General features: G+C 44.5%; 2 protein-coding genes across 2 annotated transcripts; both read left to right on the plus strand.

Moving 5' to 3' along the window:
- The first annotated feature begins 5,210 nt into the window (after positions 1-5,210).
- On the plus strand, positions 5,211-5,726 carry LOC145947978 (uncharacterized). Its single transcript, XM_083057744.1, has one exon. It carries the CDS (start codon positions 5,211-5,213, stop codon positions 5,724-5,726), a length of 516 nt encoding a protein of 171 aa, XP_082913870.1.
- Positions 5,727-6,533: 807 nt separating this feature from the next.
- LOC145947980 (uncharacterized) lies at positions 6,534-9,061 on the plus strand (the record flags this gene model as incomplete). Its single annotated transcript, XM_083057745.1, has 3 exons — positions 6,534-7,142; positions 7,326-7,902; positions 8,845-9,061. Coding segments are annotated over exons 1-3 (1,403 nt in total), but the record flags the coding sequence as incomplete, so codon positions are not given.
- Positions 9,062-16,294: the final 7,233 nt, after the last annotated feature.

Genomic DNA, 16,294 nt, shown 5'->3' on the forward strand with positions numbered 1-16,294 from the left:
ACCACCACCTTCTCACAGTTTCCGTTGAGCAACAATATGTACGTCGTACATTAGTACAAAATAAATAGGGAATAAAAAGAATAAAATCTTAAACAATATTTATAAATTAAAATATTATTTTATTACAATTATTTCTTTAAAGATAAAAAATCTTTTTTAATAGAAAGGTGTATATATTGGCCAAGAGTGGATTTTTATATATAAAATATACTTATAATTATTATTAATTAATAATTATTTTTAATTAAAATTTTAAATATAAGTTACTTAATTTATGTTTAAAATATATTAATTTTATTAATATTATTTTATAATATTAAATATATTTTTTATATTTTATATTTTCTTTTTGCATATTGGGTTGCATCGCCTACTCGCTATCGCCAGTATTCCGGATTCGCTCGAAATTCGTAGCTCTATTCTATCAAAAGAAAATAAAGGACAAAAGATATATACCTGTCCTCTTCTACAAATGTTCGAAGGACAAGGGTTCTCATCTTTTCGGTGCGCTCTGCGCTGCCGACCTACCCCCTCCACTGCAAGATGGCTGTCGCGAAGTGGCTGTCGCGCGTGAAATCTTGCATCACTGCCTTAACGTGGCTGCGTAGCGCCTAGGAACTTTCCCACCAAGCGCTCCCATTATGGCAAGCGTCCTGAACCTCGGGCCGCCGCAACGCCGAGCCGCCGAAACGAAGGACCTCAGATCAGTCCCAAACTTAGCCAGTTCTAATCGCGACTCCAACCAGAGCAGTTCTACTCCGAACGCTCTCTAACTCTAAATCCTAGTTCGAATTCTAACTCTAATTCTAAATCTAATAATAAGCTCTAACTCTAAGGTTTGATTTCTTGTATTAAGTGCGTCTAGTGTTAACTTTAAATAAATTGTGTTTTATATTAACAATCCTAATATTTATTTGAAAATACAACCTCATCTTTAACCTCACGTGTTTCTAGTCCTACATCTTACATTTTATTCTCAAAATCTCTAAATTTAGTTGTTTCTCCAGCGTGCACGTGTCGTATAGTTTCTTATTAAATAAACTATTATCGATTACGAATTCTAGGCTGCGATTTAGAGAGGACGAACCGCTCATCGTCGCTAAACAATTCACTTCTTCTATTAAATTCTGGAACCTGTACTGACCGTTTCGAGAGGACAACCCGCTCACAGTTATATACCGAAACAATAACCGACAGTGAGGACCGCCGCACGTCGACTTATTGTGAAAGTAACGCAGTCTCCAGAATTTTCTATATGATTTATAATGGCTAAGACACGCCGTGCAGGAAGGAAGAATCAGCTTCGTCGAATAATCGCGCATTATTACCACCCGGCAAAACCAAACGAATATTCAGCTATTATTGGCACAGATTATCACAACGATCCTGAATACGAGGCATTATTCACTAAACACGTGCTACTGAGAGAGTGGCCCGCGAAATTATCGCAAATCGACATCGAAAAACCTGAGTTCCCGCCACTCGACATCCCAGAAAACAACCCCCGCAAATCCGGGTATCTCCGACGCAGAGCTGAAGTCTTGTACGAACAATACGAGAAACCGCTCCAAAGCATCGTGGAACTGCCACCCACCAACTACAGCTCGACTAAAAGGTAAGTGAAAGAAATATCTCTCGTCAACTTAAGATTCTTCGGTCTCACTTAAGAGTAACAATAACGTTCTACATTAACTGTAAATGAACAAATTCTTCAACGGGCAAACCAAACTAAAATAATATTTAGTGTAGTAAACTACGCTGTCGAAGACGAACCTTGTGAAACCGTCACTCAACTAATCGACCTTTTAAACATCGCCTTCGGATCTGCGAAAACGATTGACCAATACCGCGGAGAGCTCAGCACAGTATATCTCAAACCGAACGAACACATGCTAGACTACATAAGTCGCGTTAAAGACCTCCGTTCCGCTATCCTCGACGCAGAACCGACGTAGATGAGCTTACCGCGCGCTCTTTTTGCGATGGCCTTCCGCTACAATATAGGTTACAGATGGACAGGCGCCTCTACATCTTCCCCTTCGAGGCTTTTGCAAAAGCCAAGGCCCTCGCGAAACGAGAAGAGCTAGACAGAGAGCGATACAAAACTCAAGACCGCCGTCAACCAGATAGGCCGCGAAACGAATACGCTCAACGCCCAATTACCACAATGCACCACCGCGCGATGGAAACCGTTCTAGAAGTTACCTCGCGAACGCTCCTCCCCGTGGCGCATATGTAAGACACGCTATTTCTCGAGAACCGGAAGGACGACGTGACAATAACGAGCGCAGATCCCCTAACGCGAATTCAAACGCGAACGTCGCCCCTCCTCGCGATAGTCAGCCCACTAAACTGTGCCGGTATTGCAAACACCCAGGGCATGAGATCGACGAATGCCGGAAAAGACAGTATAACAACTCACGTCAAGAGCAGGGAAACTTCCCTCGCCCCTCGAGGCCAGCGGACGAACCTCGAGCGAGAACCTCTCGGGAAGCAGTCCGTCCGATAAGAACGATAGTCGCGGAACAGCAGGAAGAAGCACAAGGATCACAATGCTAAGTCCCGACGACTTCTCCCACGCACCCACTGTATCTATATGCGCAGATGGCTTATCGCAAGAAACAATCTTTATGATAGACACTGGAGCCGCGCCGAACCTTGTTAAGCAAAGCAAAATACACCCCGAGACAAATATTGATTCAAATACTATCATATTCCTTAGTGGAATAACGAAAAGTAAAATTAAAACTCTCGGGTCGACCGACGTCGAATATTTAGGTCACAAGATTAAGTTGCACGTTGTCCGAGACGACTTTCCCATCTCACAGGGCGGAATCCTAGGATCCGACTTTTTACGCAACGCGACTAAAATAGATTACCTAAAACATTGCGTCGTATGGCAAGGATCGCCAATTGCCTTTGTCAACAATGAAACCGTAACGATCCCGGCAAGGTCGAGCACCGTTCTCCCACTCCGCGTAAAAAACCCTAACGTACGCGTAGGTTATGTACAGCGGACGCAAACGACAAAATCTACTTAGGAGATGCAGTCGTTACCAACCGTGAAGGAAAGGCGTATATAAGCGCGATAAACACGGGCGAAGAAGATTGTAAAATTACCTTACCGAGCATTGAGCTCCACGAGGTTGAAATATATTCTACATCCGGTCTTCAAAACCTTACTAACTCAAATTCCATATCCTGTTCTTCACAGAGTCATAAAAGCAGTCTTCCGGATACCCATCCTTTGTCTAAACATCGTAAAAGTTTAGAGAGCGATATCTCGTCCCTAGGGCACGAAACGATCACTCCTAAACAAACAAGACATGTCGCAACATTAAACGGGAGCAGCGTACAATCCCGTAACGAAGAAATACAGTCTTTGCTGCGGCTCGAACACTTAAACGAGGAAGAGACGGAACACGTCCATAACCTTATAAATAATCAGGACGATCTGTTCCACCTTCCGTCCGATAAACTGCATTCCACTGTTTCACACACTATCCCGACGACTGACGATCTTCCGGTCCATACCAAACAATATAGATTTCCGCCTATACACAAGGAGGAGATTAACAAACAAATACAAGGCTTAATAGAAAACGTTATACAGCCGTCAGCTTCACCTTACAACTCCCCCTTGTGGATAGTGCCAAAGAAATCCGACTCCAAAGGTAATAAGCGCTGGCGGATGGTAATAGACTATCGCGCCCTGAACGAAAAGACAATCGGCGACGCCTATCCCCTACCTAACATTGTGGAAATACTCGATCAACTAGGCAGCGCTAAATATTTCAGCGTGTTTGATCTCGCATCCGGATTTCACCAAATACCGATGCATGAGTCTCACGCGCTAAAAACCGCATTTTCAACGCCGCACGGGCATTACGAGTTTAAATGCATGCCGTTCGGACTAAAGAACGCACCCGCGACGTTCCAAAGACTCATGGACCAGGTATTGACCGGACTACAAGGAGTAGAGTTATTTGTATACCTAGACGATATCGTACTATACGCGAGCTCTTTACAAGAGCACAACATTAAATTCAATAAATTAGCCGAAAGGTTGCGAGGAGCGAACCTCAAACTCCAGCCGGACAAATGCGAATTCCTGAGAAAAGAGGTCGGCTATTTAGGCCACTTAATTAGTAGTGAAGGAGGAAAACCAGACCCTTTCAAAATAATCGCAGTCAAAGAATTCCCCAGACTGCGAAGAATATAAAACTAAATATAGGTACGGACGCCGTGTGCCTAGATGAGGCTACAACGGAGAGGGAAATTTGCGCTACACTGTCCAAGATAGGCAAATGTAGACCGGATGACCTCAAAGTCGGGCCTATAAAATTCGTCTCACGGACAATGGGCACCGTCTGGATCCGATGCCCGGTTGCACTCGCCCAAAAGATCCTGGAAACCCGAAGAATCCAGTTCGGGTGGGTGCATGCGACAATGGAGCTGCTCAAGGACAGGCCCCTTCAATGCTTTAAATGCATGAACAAGGGGCATGTCCAAGAGCACTGTACGAGTGACAAAGACAGACGAAAAGCCTGCTACAATTGTGGCACGGAGGAGCACTTTGCGAGAGATTGCAAGTGTCCCTCAAAGTGCATGCTTTGTGAGGAGGCCGGGGTTCCTTCGAACCATCGAATGAGGAGTGCACTATGCACCCCTCCCAAGAAGAGGAGCCCAGGAAACAAGGGTGCCGGAAGCTCTCAAAACACCCGGCAAGGAGAAGGTAGGAGAGGGAGTCAACCCGGCGACTCCCAAGGAAACGCAGAAGCCCCTGGAGCAGCGGAAGCCACGTCCGGAAAGAACGGCGGCCGCTGCAGTAACAGGGGCACCAGCGAAGATGGAGGGAGCCAAACCACAGCGGCCCGAGAAGGTAACCCAGTCTCCAGCGACTGAGGAACCAACTCGGGCCACAGGCCATGGAGGTCGTCGAGGAGGAGATCGACAAGACATGTTAACATGGCTGTCAATCTCCTCCAGGCCAACCTAAACCATGCCCGTGCAGCCCAGGACCTGTTTGTACAGACCTTAATGGGCGGCGGGTGTGGTTTGGGAATAGCTGCGGAGCCGTACAGGCTGCCCGATAATGACCCTTGTTAGGCCACTAACGACGAGGGCTCCGTAGTCATAACTTGGAGGATGGAGACGAATTCCCCACCATACCGTAAGATAGGCGATGGATGGGGATGCGTCATGGTAAAATGGGGCCCATCTCGGTAATGGGATGTTACATCACCCCCAGTCTGAGGGCTGCCCAGTTTGAGCAGGTGCTGGACGGACTAGAAGTCGCTGTGCGATCACAGTCCGGCCGCCCTGTTATCGTGGCCGGGGACTTCAATGCCAAGTCGGCATTATGGAGTTCCCGGCGCAACGATTCGAGGAGCAGACTCTTGGAGACGTGGGCAGCGGCACTCGGCCTGTTTATCCAAAATACAGGCACGAAAAGCACATGTATTCGTCCGCAGGGGGAGTCCATTGTGGATCTCACATGGGCAAACCCCCCTGCGATGAATAGAATCAGGGCGTGGCGGGTGACAGATCACGAGACCCTCTCGGATCATTTATATATAATGATGAGGGTCAACATCACCCGCCAAGGGGTTAGCCGCGTCCAGGGGAAGGAGGGAGCAGAGACTCCTAAGAGGTGGGCCCTCAAAAAGCTCGACACAGACGGGCTGATGGCCGCAGTCGCCTCAGCGACCTGGCCAGGCACATAAATGCCAGGAGACATTGATGGCCGGGTCACATGGCTCGGGGACATGATGACGAGAGCATGCGATGCCTCCATGCCCCGGGCCAAAGCGAAGCCGCGCCGAGCGGCATACTGGTGGAGCGAAGAAATCGCCGAGCAAAGACAGATAACTGCCAGAGCTCGGCGTCGCTTCACCAGACTTCGGCGGCGCGGCGACGATGAGGCGACAGTTGAGGCGTACGAGGATTATAAACTCCACCGTAACGCCCTCAGCGCGGCAATCAGGAAGGCCAAGGCCAGGGCGTGGGACGAGCATCTGCTCATGCTGAACTCGGACCCATGGGGGCGTCCATACAGAACAGTCATGAACAAAATGCGAAGGGCGCCCTCCGTGACGGAATCCCTGGACCCCCGGGACCTTGAGGAGAAGCTTGACAAGCTCTTCCCCACCATCGCCCGGGCTCCTTTCGAACGGGAGGAGCGGGCGGGGTGGGAGGACGAGCTAAAGGTCACGGAGGCAGAGATGGTCGGGATTGTAAAAAGACTCAGGTCTCGGGGCAATAAGGCCCCGGGACCGGATGGAATTCACGGGTCTGGGTTCTGGCCTTGGACGATCCGTCTGTATCGAGCTACGTTAGGCAGCTCTTTACCGACTGCCTAAAAGAGGGGAGCTTCCCTCCAGTCTGGGAGAGGGCCAAAGTGGTCCTCATCCCAAAAGGGAGCGGTGCAGCGGGACTTCCTCCCGCTTACAGACCGATATGCCTGCTTGACGAGGTGGGGAAACTACTCGAAAGAGTGGTAGCAAACCGCCTCGTCGAACACCTGTCCCGGGATGGGCCAGACCTTCACGAGGACCAATACGGATTCCGCGAGAGAAGATCGACAATTGATGCGATCAAGCGCGACAATTGTCCGATCTCTTGCGGAGTCTGAAATGGAAGAGGGCAGGGTGGCCATGGCGGTGTCGCTAGACATCGTCAATGCATTTAACACCCTGCCCTGGAATCAAGTGGGGATCGCGATGGAAAGGCATTGCGTCCCCGCGTACCTCGTGAGGGTAATAAAGAGTTACTTCCGGGATAGAAGACTGGAGTATCGCAATAGAGACGGACTCCAGTGCGGGAGGGAGATGTCCTGCGGGGTCCCACAGGGGTCAGTGTTAGGCCCCCTGCTGTGGGACCTCGCGTTTGACAATGTGCTTCGCACCGCTCTCCCCCCCGGCTGCAGTATCGTCTGTTATGCAGACGACACGTTAGTGCTGGTCGGGGGAGCAGACTGGAGGGAAGCAAAGATGAGGACGGAGCTGGCGGTTGCATGCGTTGTCCGTAGCATCCATGGCATGGGTCTAAAAGTAGCGCCTCACAAAACGGAGGCGCTATACCTACACTCTCAAGGAGAGCCACCGGCGACCCATGTCATGGTGGATGACACCCCCGTCCAAGTAACGACCCGAATGAATACCTGGGTCTAATCCTGGACGGAAAATGGACTTTCATAGATCACTTCGATCAGTTGGGCCCAAAAGTGGAGAGAGTGGCGGCAGCTCTAAGTCGCCTACTCCCTAACTTGGGAGGGCCCGACGGTCGAGTGCGTCGGATGTATGCGGGAATCGTTAATGCGGTAGCCCTATACGGAGCACCCATGGGCAGAGGCTGCGAATACCACCCGAAAGATCAAGAACGCACTGCGACGTATACAGCGGCGCGTAGCGATCAGGGTAATTCGCGGCTACAGAACGGTCTCGCACGCGGCGGCCACGACTCTGGCCGGGCTCCCGCTGATGGAGCAGGTCGCGGGGATGTACGAAGAAACGTACATCCAGACGCGGGAGCTCCAGAGGCGGAATGTCAAGTTAACGGCTAGAGTCAAAGGCATCATGAGGGTCCAGGCCCGACGACGTCTCCTGGAAAGGTGGAGGGAATATCTTGCCAATATTCCCGAGACCAACTCAGGGAGAAGAGTCGTCGGCGCCGTGCGTCCAGTATTAGAAGAGTGGGTGGAAAGGACGCACGGCGAGGTGTCATACCGTCTTGCGCAGATAATAATGGGGCATGGATCCTTCGCTGACTTTCTGTGCAAGATCGGTAAGGAGCGGACGACCCACTGCCACCACTGTTGGGATGAGTTGGACACCGCGCAACACATATTGGCCCATTGTTTGGCATGGGCCGATGAGCGCGGTGTCCTTACGGCGGCGGTGGGTGAGACCTCTCACTGTCGGTCATCATTCCAAAGATGATTGACAGTGAAGAGGCTTGGAAGGCGGTCTCCTCCTTCTGCGAAACAGTAATGTTGCAGAAGGAGGAGGCAGAAAGGGAGCGCGAACGCGCCCCACGAAGTGACGGGAGCAGTGGCGACGACGGAGACGGGCGAGTACCTACGCCTCGCAGGTTGCGACCCCGTCGCCGAAACCCGCGGCACCCGCCGAGGCCGGGAGAGAGAAGGAGACCGAGGAGGGGGGGAACAGAGGAGGCGATTATAGCCGAACCTGAATCCTCTCCTCGGAAATAGGCCTCACGGGAAGGAGCAAACGAGTGGTCCTCTAGAACAGGAGGACCACCTGTGCAACGTGCGGCAAGCTCTACCCCCCTGTGTGAAGGAGGTAGTCCACTACTAGGACTACCTCAGTAAACCCACACAGGGGGAGGGGGATCAGGCTTCGGGCGGGAAATCCGAATCTGGTCCCGTCCTTCATGGGGATATAGTTGTATCCAGGGGGGCGCGGTGCGGAAGTGTGGCCCTTCCGCACCGCAAACTGTCGGGAAGACAAGTCCCTCGCCAAGTCAACATGGCGAGGGACAGGGAGTCGCAGTAACCAAACGCAGTGACTCCCATGGGATAGTCAGGCGGGGGTTTCCCGGAAGTAGTGCAATCGCCAGATTCCCGGGAAACCCCTACAACGCCCGAGCTGGCCACCGTATGGGTTTTAGTGCGGTAAGCTTGGGCCCCCTAGCCGAACTATTCGTGGCTCGGTTAAGGGGAGCAAGCAGTCCCACATAACCCATGCTTCTTTCCCGAGGGGCATGGGTATCCATAAAGGATTTCCTTCACGTTAAAAAAAAAAAAAAAATGGTACGGACGCCGCGTTGTGCATTGTTACTTCAAATTAAGCACAAGCGAAAAGTCTAATTGGGTAATTTCAGTAAAGCACCTTCTCGTAATCGGCGAGTTGCCTACTGGAATAACGTGTTCCGTGTGTAATTTAAACAGACTGACACAAACTCGCGATCCACACCACCACTGTCTCATGTGTCAAATCGCGTATCTAAAGTATCTCGACGGAGAAGAAACTCCCTACACGAATAGTGACGGCAATACAGTAGTGACCGTTTTCCACGCGATTAACAATTCGTTCGACAGGTATCCAGAATACCTTTGACTAAACAACGCAAATTCGTGTTTCCTACTCACTCTCGTATCTATCCGCTCTCGATGCGTGACCATACATTCGGATAGCCTCCGTCGCGGGCAATCCCCGGAAGTAAATCTCCGAAAAGCGACGTTGTCTTGCGCAATAGTCCGAGTACGTTGTTCGCGAAAATATACTCCGCGAATTATACCCCGCGACTCCGCGCGGACGTAACAAGGGACGCGTTGCATTTGTATTCTATGATTTTGAAACGCGGCAAGATGAGACGTTTAAAGTTACGCCAAACGTGAAAAAATATGTTCTGATCATTTGCGTGGTACAACAAAAATTTGCGAAGCGTGCGCGGAGGAAAACGAAATGTTTGTGCGTTGTCGTTGATGTATGCGCGATTTTGTGTTTCGTCATAATCCTGTGAAACAATTTGTTGAATTTGCAACGCGAACGACAAAATGTTTCAAACAAATTATTTGCATAGCTCATAAAGCGATCGACGCTTAATTAATTTTGAAATATATTATTGAAAATCGAATTAATCTAAAGTCGAAAGTAATTTTAAATGGTGTTATAGCCCGAACTATAACCAGTAATTATTAGAAATTAGAATTTACTGAATATCAGTAGTAATACTATGCCGATTCTAACTCAGGGGCAATGAGGGGGGGTGAGGGGCGAGGGGAACCCAGGGCGCGGGAAATGACGTCACGCGGGGAGGGGGGAATGACGTCACGCGGGGAGGGGGAATGACGTCACGCGGGAGGGGGAGGCGTCCGCGGGGAGGGGGAAGCGTCTGCGATTTTAGGGTCCGCGAGGGGTCCGCGGGGAGGGGGAGGCGTCCGCGAGGTTAGGGTCCGCGAGGGGGCCGCGGGGAGGGGGAAGCGTCTGCGATTTTAGGGTCCGCGAGGGGTCCGCGGGGAGGGGGAGGCGTCCGCGAGGTTAGGGTCCGCGAGAGGCCCGCGGGGAGGGGAGCGTCCGCGAGGTTAGGGTCCGCGAGGGGTCCGCGGGGAGGGGAGCGTCCGCGATTTTATGGTCCGGGAGGGGTCCGCGGGGAGGGGAGCGTCCGCGATTTTAGGTGACGGGTCCGCGAGGGGTCTGCGGGGAGAGGGGAATCCGCGAAAGACCGCATGAAACTTTTTGGGTAAGGGGTCCGCGGGGAGAGAGGAATGCGAAGGATAGCGCGAGGCGAACGCGAGAGAGAGATGTCGCGAGAGAGACGTTCGCGAAAGAGAGATAGCGGTAGCGAGATGATGTGGCGATTGAGAGCGCAAGGTGTTGCAGCGAGGCGTATATGCAAGAGCGAGAGAGATAGCGCGAGATGACGAGAGGTAGCGAGATGACGCGAAGGAGAGCGCGAGAGCTGATGCAGCGAAGGAGAGCGCGAGGTGCACGCGAGAGAGATATCACAAGAGCGAGAGAGAGATGTTGCGAGACGATGCGGCGATGGAGAGCGCGAGAGCTGATGCAGCGAAGGAGAGCGCGAGAGGCGGACGCGAGAGAGAATTTTTTAAATATTTTTTTTTAATTAATATTTTTAGGATGAGGAAGGGGAGAGGACCTATTCTAAAATAAATACATTTTTTTTTAATATTTAAAATAATTTTTATTATATAACTATGTGTGTGTATATTTTACAAAATGTTTGTGTGTATGTATTTTACAAAATGCTTGTGTGTGTGTGCGTGTGAATTTAAAATTTAAAATATTATATACATATAAAATATATAAAGCAGCGCCATGATGATCGAACCACGTTCAAACATCAATCAAACACCTTCGAACCACTTTCGAACCACATTCGTACCTCAATCAATCACCTTCGAACCACTTTCGAACCACGTTCGAACATCGATCGAACGTCAATCAACCACTTTCGAACCACTTTCGTACCTCAATCAACCACGTTCGAACATCGATCGAACATCAATCAACCACTTTCATACCTCAATCAACCACTTTCGAACCACCTTCGAACCTCGATCAAACATCAATCAACCTCGATCGAACCACCTTCGAACCTCGATCAAACATCAATCAACCTCGATCGAACATCAATCGAACCACGTACATACATCGATCAACCTTCGAACCACTTTCGAACCATGTTCGTACCTCGATCGAACATTAATCAATCACATTCAAACCTCAATCGACTACATTTAAAAAATTATAACATAAGAATTCTGTCACATGCTGAAATTAATACGAGCACGTGTGGACATATAATACTTGTAGGCGTATGAGGAAAATGAGCGAACAAAGATAATATTAATTCAGAAATAGTATATGTCGCTAGTGGTAAATATAAATTGGTAGACTTAAATTCGACGTAACTAGCAAAAGTTTATTCAATTATATTCACAACGTTTCGACCATTTGGTTGTGGTCCTTATCAAGTGAAAAACACTATAACAAAGGATTGACAAGTAATTTTTACATTTAAAACGCATATAAAGAATAAAATAAAACTGAAATTACAAAAGAACTTACTTAATTTTCTTTGATTGTCTCTATTTACATTTTATTACTTTGATGATTTAGATTTATATATTTATAATTTAACCACCACATCGTTTATCAATTAAGTAAGTTCTTTTGTAATTTCAGTTTTATTTTATTCTTTATATGCGTTTTAAATGTAAAAATTACTTGTCAATCCTTTGTTATAGTGTTTTTCACTTGATAAGGACCACAACCAAATGGTCGAAACGTTGTGAATATAATTGAATAAACTTTTGCTAGTTACGTCGAATTTAAGTCTACCAAAAGATAATATTATTTCAATATTAATTTATTCAAAAAAAGGGTGTGGCGAATCATTGTGATGATTTGACCACCAATTAAATATTTTAAATACATTTTCTAAAGCACAATTTTTTACATGTTTATCGCAACGTAGGCTATAGGTAGTATCTAAGTTGTTTAATGCAGGAATATCTTCATAGTTTGCATCCAAGGTCTCAATAATGAAACCGTTTCTCGCATCGTCCATTATATTGGTCAACCATTCTCGCTTTTCATGGCCTTTTACGTACACAAGAGAGGATGTCTCTTCTTCTTCTTGTATCATACCAGCGATAGCTGTTGTAATCAAACGCTGAGCCATGCAGTAGGGAACGCTTCCATCTTCCCATTGCAATCCATGATGATTTCGAGTCAACCATGAAGCTTGACGTCTCTCCGATTTTATGAGCGCACCCCATGGTACGGGGCATGTGAAGAAATAATGTGAAACAACGAATCCTCTTCTCAGAATCGCCGCTTCCTTCACGATAAATCGTTTATTGAGAATAAATCCTTGCAGATCCACAAACGTCGGTACAACCATTTTGTTGCAAGAATGTTGGACGACTGATGCAGATTGTTAAAAATCTCAATCATTTATATTACATCGGAGGAGGGGATAATTGCTGATTATGTAATTTTACGAACTACGTTGGACAAAGGACAATATTCAACAACACGATCATGCAAGATGAGACAATATGCTGTAATATTTGCCGGTACATCTTCCTTACATTCAAACTCTATTCTCACGGTAGAATTTTTAACAGAATCATTTTGTCGCGAACAATCAATAACTGCGAGAGGACCGCAATGTAGAAATTTCGCGATAGTTAGTACATTCTCAATATCACACCCGTAATAAGATTTGCGAAAACGAGAGTACATATCAAACAAGAGGGCGAATCTATTTTTTTCAAAATCTAAATTTAAATCATCATAGGGATAAGATTCAGAGTTTAGATACAGCTTTACGTTGGCTAATTTACAATGATCGAATACAGTAACATCTTTTGTCATAATATTTTTTCCAGTTTGCAGTGCAAAGATCACATATCGCGGCTTTTCCAGCTGAGAAGCAGTTTTCACAGTCCATGAATGCTTGGTTGTACTATGTAGCAGAGGAAATTCGTATAGATCACAAGCGCGAAAACTCATGTTTAAGAATTGCCCGCTTTCCAATACTCGTAGCAAGGACAGTTTATTAACCTCATTCAATAGTACATGAGGCATACGCCATTGTATCTTGAGTAATTCAATAGCAGCTTCAGTTTTTAAATCGGATTTTTTTTTATGCAAAGAATAATATTATAAAATCGTAAATCCCCTTACTGATCTTGATCATTGAATAAATCTCACCATTTATCTACATTTCCCTTCAATCAGAAATTTATATAAATTTAAAATCATACTATATTATCGTATGCAATTAATTACAATTGCGATTTAGTGCGATTATTTATATTTATAATAAAAAATGGAAAAATGTTTATATTTGTTTTATTTGAATATAAATGCATAACGAGAAGACTAGAGGAGACCGGGGCTAGTAGGCTCAGTTCAAAGATATTATAAAATACCTCTTTTGTTATAAAATATATTTTTTTTGTTTTGAACACGCGTTTAGATTGGTCATCACTAATTAAATAAAAATATATTATATAACTAATTTTTATCAGATCTATATTGATGTTTTATTTCTTCTAATATAACAATATTGATATGTGTGCAATTGAAAACTATTAAAATCATCAAAAAAGCCCGATCGCTAAGAGTTAATAAATTATATAATTTTTTCCGTGATTCACGTATATGGCACCACTGTGCGACATCTCTCTCGCGCTATCTCTCGTAAACACCTCACGCTCTCTCTCTCTCTCTCTCTCTCTCTTTTAAGCATTCTCATGGTCCTTTCCGCAGGTATAAACAAAACAGCGTATGGCGTATAGCATTACGGTGAGCGCTGATGTCCTACCGCTCGAATTTATAAACAGATATTTATTACTACGATTTATCTGATGGGGCTGAAGCTTATACAGGGTCTGTCTCTGCGATGTTCATCACAAAGTTTAAAGCAGTCGCTGAACTAAGTATCGCTAAGTGTCATCGAGCTAAGTTATTAAGTGCAGTGCAAAATGCCTTTTGGATCGGGAGACATTTTGGGCTCAAATTTTTTTTTAACAAGAATATCCTTAGGACTTCATGAAATAATAGACATAATATCTTGGAAGACCCACCTGCTAGAAAATTTATTGAGGACTCTGTTCCTTATATTCACAATGCCGGTAAGTTTTTATTATTATATAATAAATTTGTTTATTAATATTATCTACCAAATTTGTCGATTTTCAGAAAATAACCGAGGAATCCATCCAAATCGGTGGATACCTTAATCATCGGCATATAGAACAAGTACGAAATTATCGGTGGTGCGATCGGCGGGAATTGGCCGAGCTATGGGACGACGCGGAGGGGATCGTGGAATGGGCACAGGATTACTAGTGAGATGACGTCTTCTGCCTCAGAAAATTGTTCGGCGAGGAATCATATCCTCCCGAACCTGTCAGGGAGGAATTATGGGTCTAGTGAGTATCTCTTTTTAATTTTAAATATTATTAAAATAATAAAATAATTAATAAAAATTTTAAATTTTTTAAGTTGTTTTTATATCGCTAGTACAATAATCAAAGGGGTAGTTGTAAATTAATCGACCAAACTAGCCAAAATTTGTTTATTTAATAGAAGTTACATCGCTTCGACCATATGGTTGTGGTCCTTTTCAAGTATAAACTGAAATAATAATTAATTTAAAAAAAACGGTTTGAATACAAAAAACAGTAATATACATAAATGGATTTGCTATAAAATTTTGAGTACATACGTTCTTATTGAAACACTTCACAAATTTAAGTTAAAACAAATCATTAACATCTTGTTGAATTTTAAAGAGAGAGAAACATTGTATCAGTATGAAACTTTGTCAGTGACTGAAATATAAAAATAGGAAACCAAGCTAAACGACCTTTATTATTTTGTCATAGATTTTATTTAAGCTATCTGTGTCCTTTTGTAGGTTGATTGTATTATTGAATTTTTTAATATACAACATTTCCGCGATTTCTCTCTTTTTCACATATTTCTCATTATATAATATATTAGGTTTTGTCCAAATCAAATTCCGAATTCCAATTTATGTTTACTTATAACGGAATGATTGGTTTCATGCAATTTTATATTGTTAAAATGCTCTTTCACTCGAGTACGTAAGCGCCTTTTTGTTTGGCCGATATATGACGCATTACAGTTTTTGCAATCTAATTTATATACAACATTAGTTCTCTGATCATTATGTAAACTATCTTTACCACGTTTAATCAATGTATTTAGCTTTTTTTTGGTTATTTTATAGACGTTGAAGCCCATGCCACGCATAACACGACATAGATCATAACTCACATCTTTAGCATATGGCAATAAAAGATAAATATGGAAATAAAAGATGTTCTGTCAGATTGTCCACGATTCATATCACAATCATTAATGTGATTACGAATTTTTTATACATTAATTCTTTTTTGTATATGTCGTTTGATGATGTGTTTAGGTTAAACAATTATTAAGTAAGATATCATTCACCATCTCAATGTTTTTATGATGGAAAATGTCATTGGATAGTAGAATGACATGATCAACCAGATTATAAATAGTATTAATTTTATATTTTAAAGGGTGGTTAGAAAAAAAAGTTTATATATCTTCCAGAACATGTAGGTTTCCTGTACCAATTAGTAATGAGTCTATTGTCTGAACGAATGATCGTTGTATTTAGGAAATTAATGGAAGAACTGACTTCAATTTCATATGTGAAATTCAAGCGTTGGTGGTAATTATTAAAAGTCATTAATATCTCATCTATTTTTGTACGTGGCAATATAGCAAAAACGTCGTCTACATATCTATAATATATGGGGACAGTGAAACTTAACAAACTTAAACATTGTGTCTCCAAATCATCCATCACAATATCTGCTATGATAGGTGATAAAAGAGAACCCATCGGGCTGCCAAATATTTGTTCATAAAACTGACCATTGAAGCTGAAACTAGTTGAATCTAAAATCAATTCTATTGAATGTAAAAATTGAGCTAAATTGAAATTTGTGTTCTTAGCAATGTCAATCCAACGTTTTTTAACGGCATTTATAACCAACTCTTTAGGAATATTTGTGAATAATGAACTAACATCTAAAGATATCATTATATCATTATCATTAATAAAAGTATCTTTAATATTTTTAACGTTTATCGCTCGTTTATCGCAGTCTGTAACCTTAACTCAGAAACGACTACGAACGGCTCAGAAACGGCTTCGAACGGGTCAAAAACGACTCAGAAACAGCTTTGAACGGGTCAGAAACGGCAAAGAACGGCTCAAGAACGACTAC

The sequence above is a fragment of the Prenolepis imparis genome, unplaced genomic scaffold, assembly GCF_030444845.1.
Source record: "Prenolepis imparis isolate NDT839.2.m4 unplaced genomic scaffold, iyPreImpa1.0 SCAF_201, whole genome shotgun sequence".
In the NCBI taxonomy this organism is placed as follows: Eukaryota; Metazoa; Arthropoda; class Insecta; order Hymenoptera; family Formicidae; genus Prenolepis; species Prenolepis imparis.

What these genes read in the sequence shown, in the direction of transcription:
- LOC145947978 (XM_083057744.1), top strand. Translation starts at nt 5,211, where the DNA reads ATGGGGCCCATCTCGGTAATGGGATGTTACATCACCCCCAGTCTGAGG.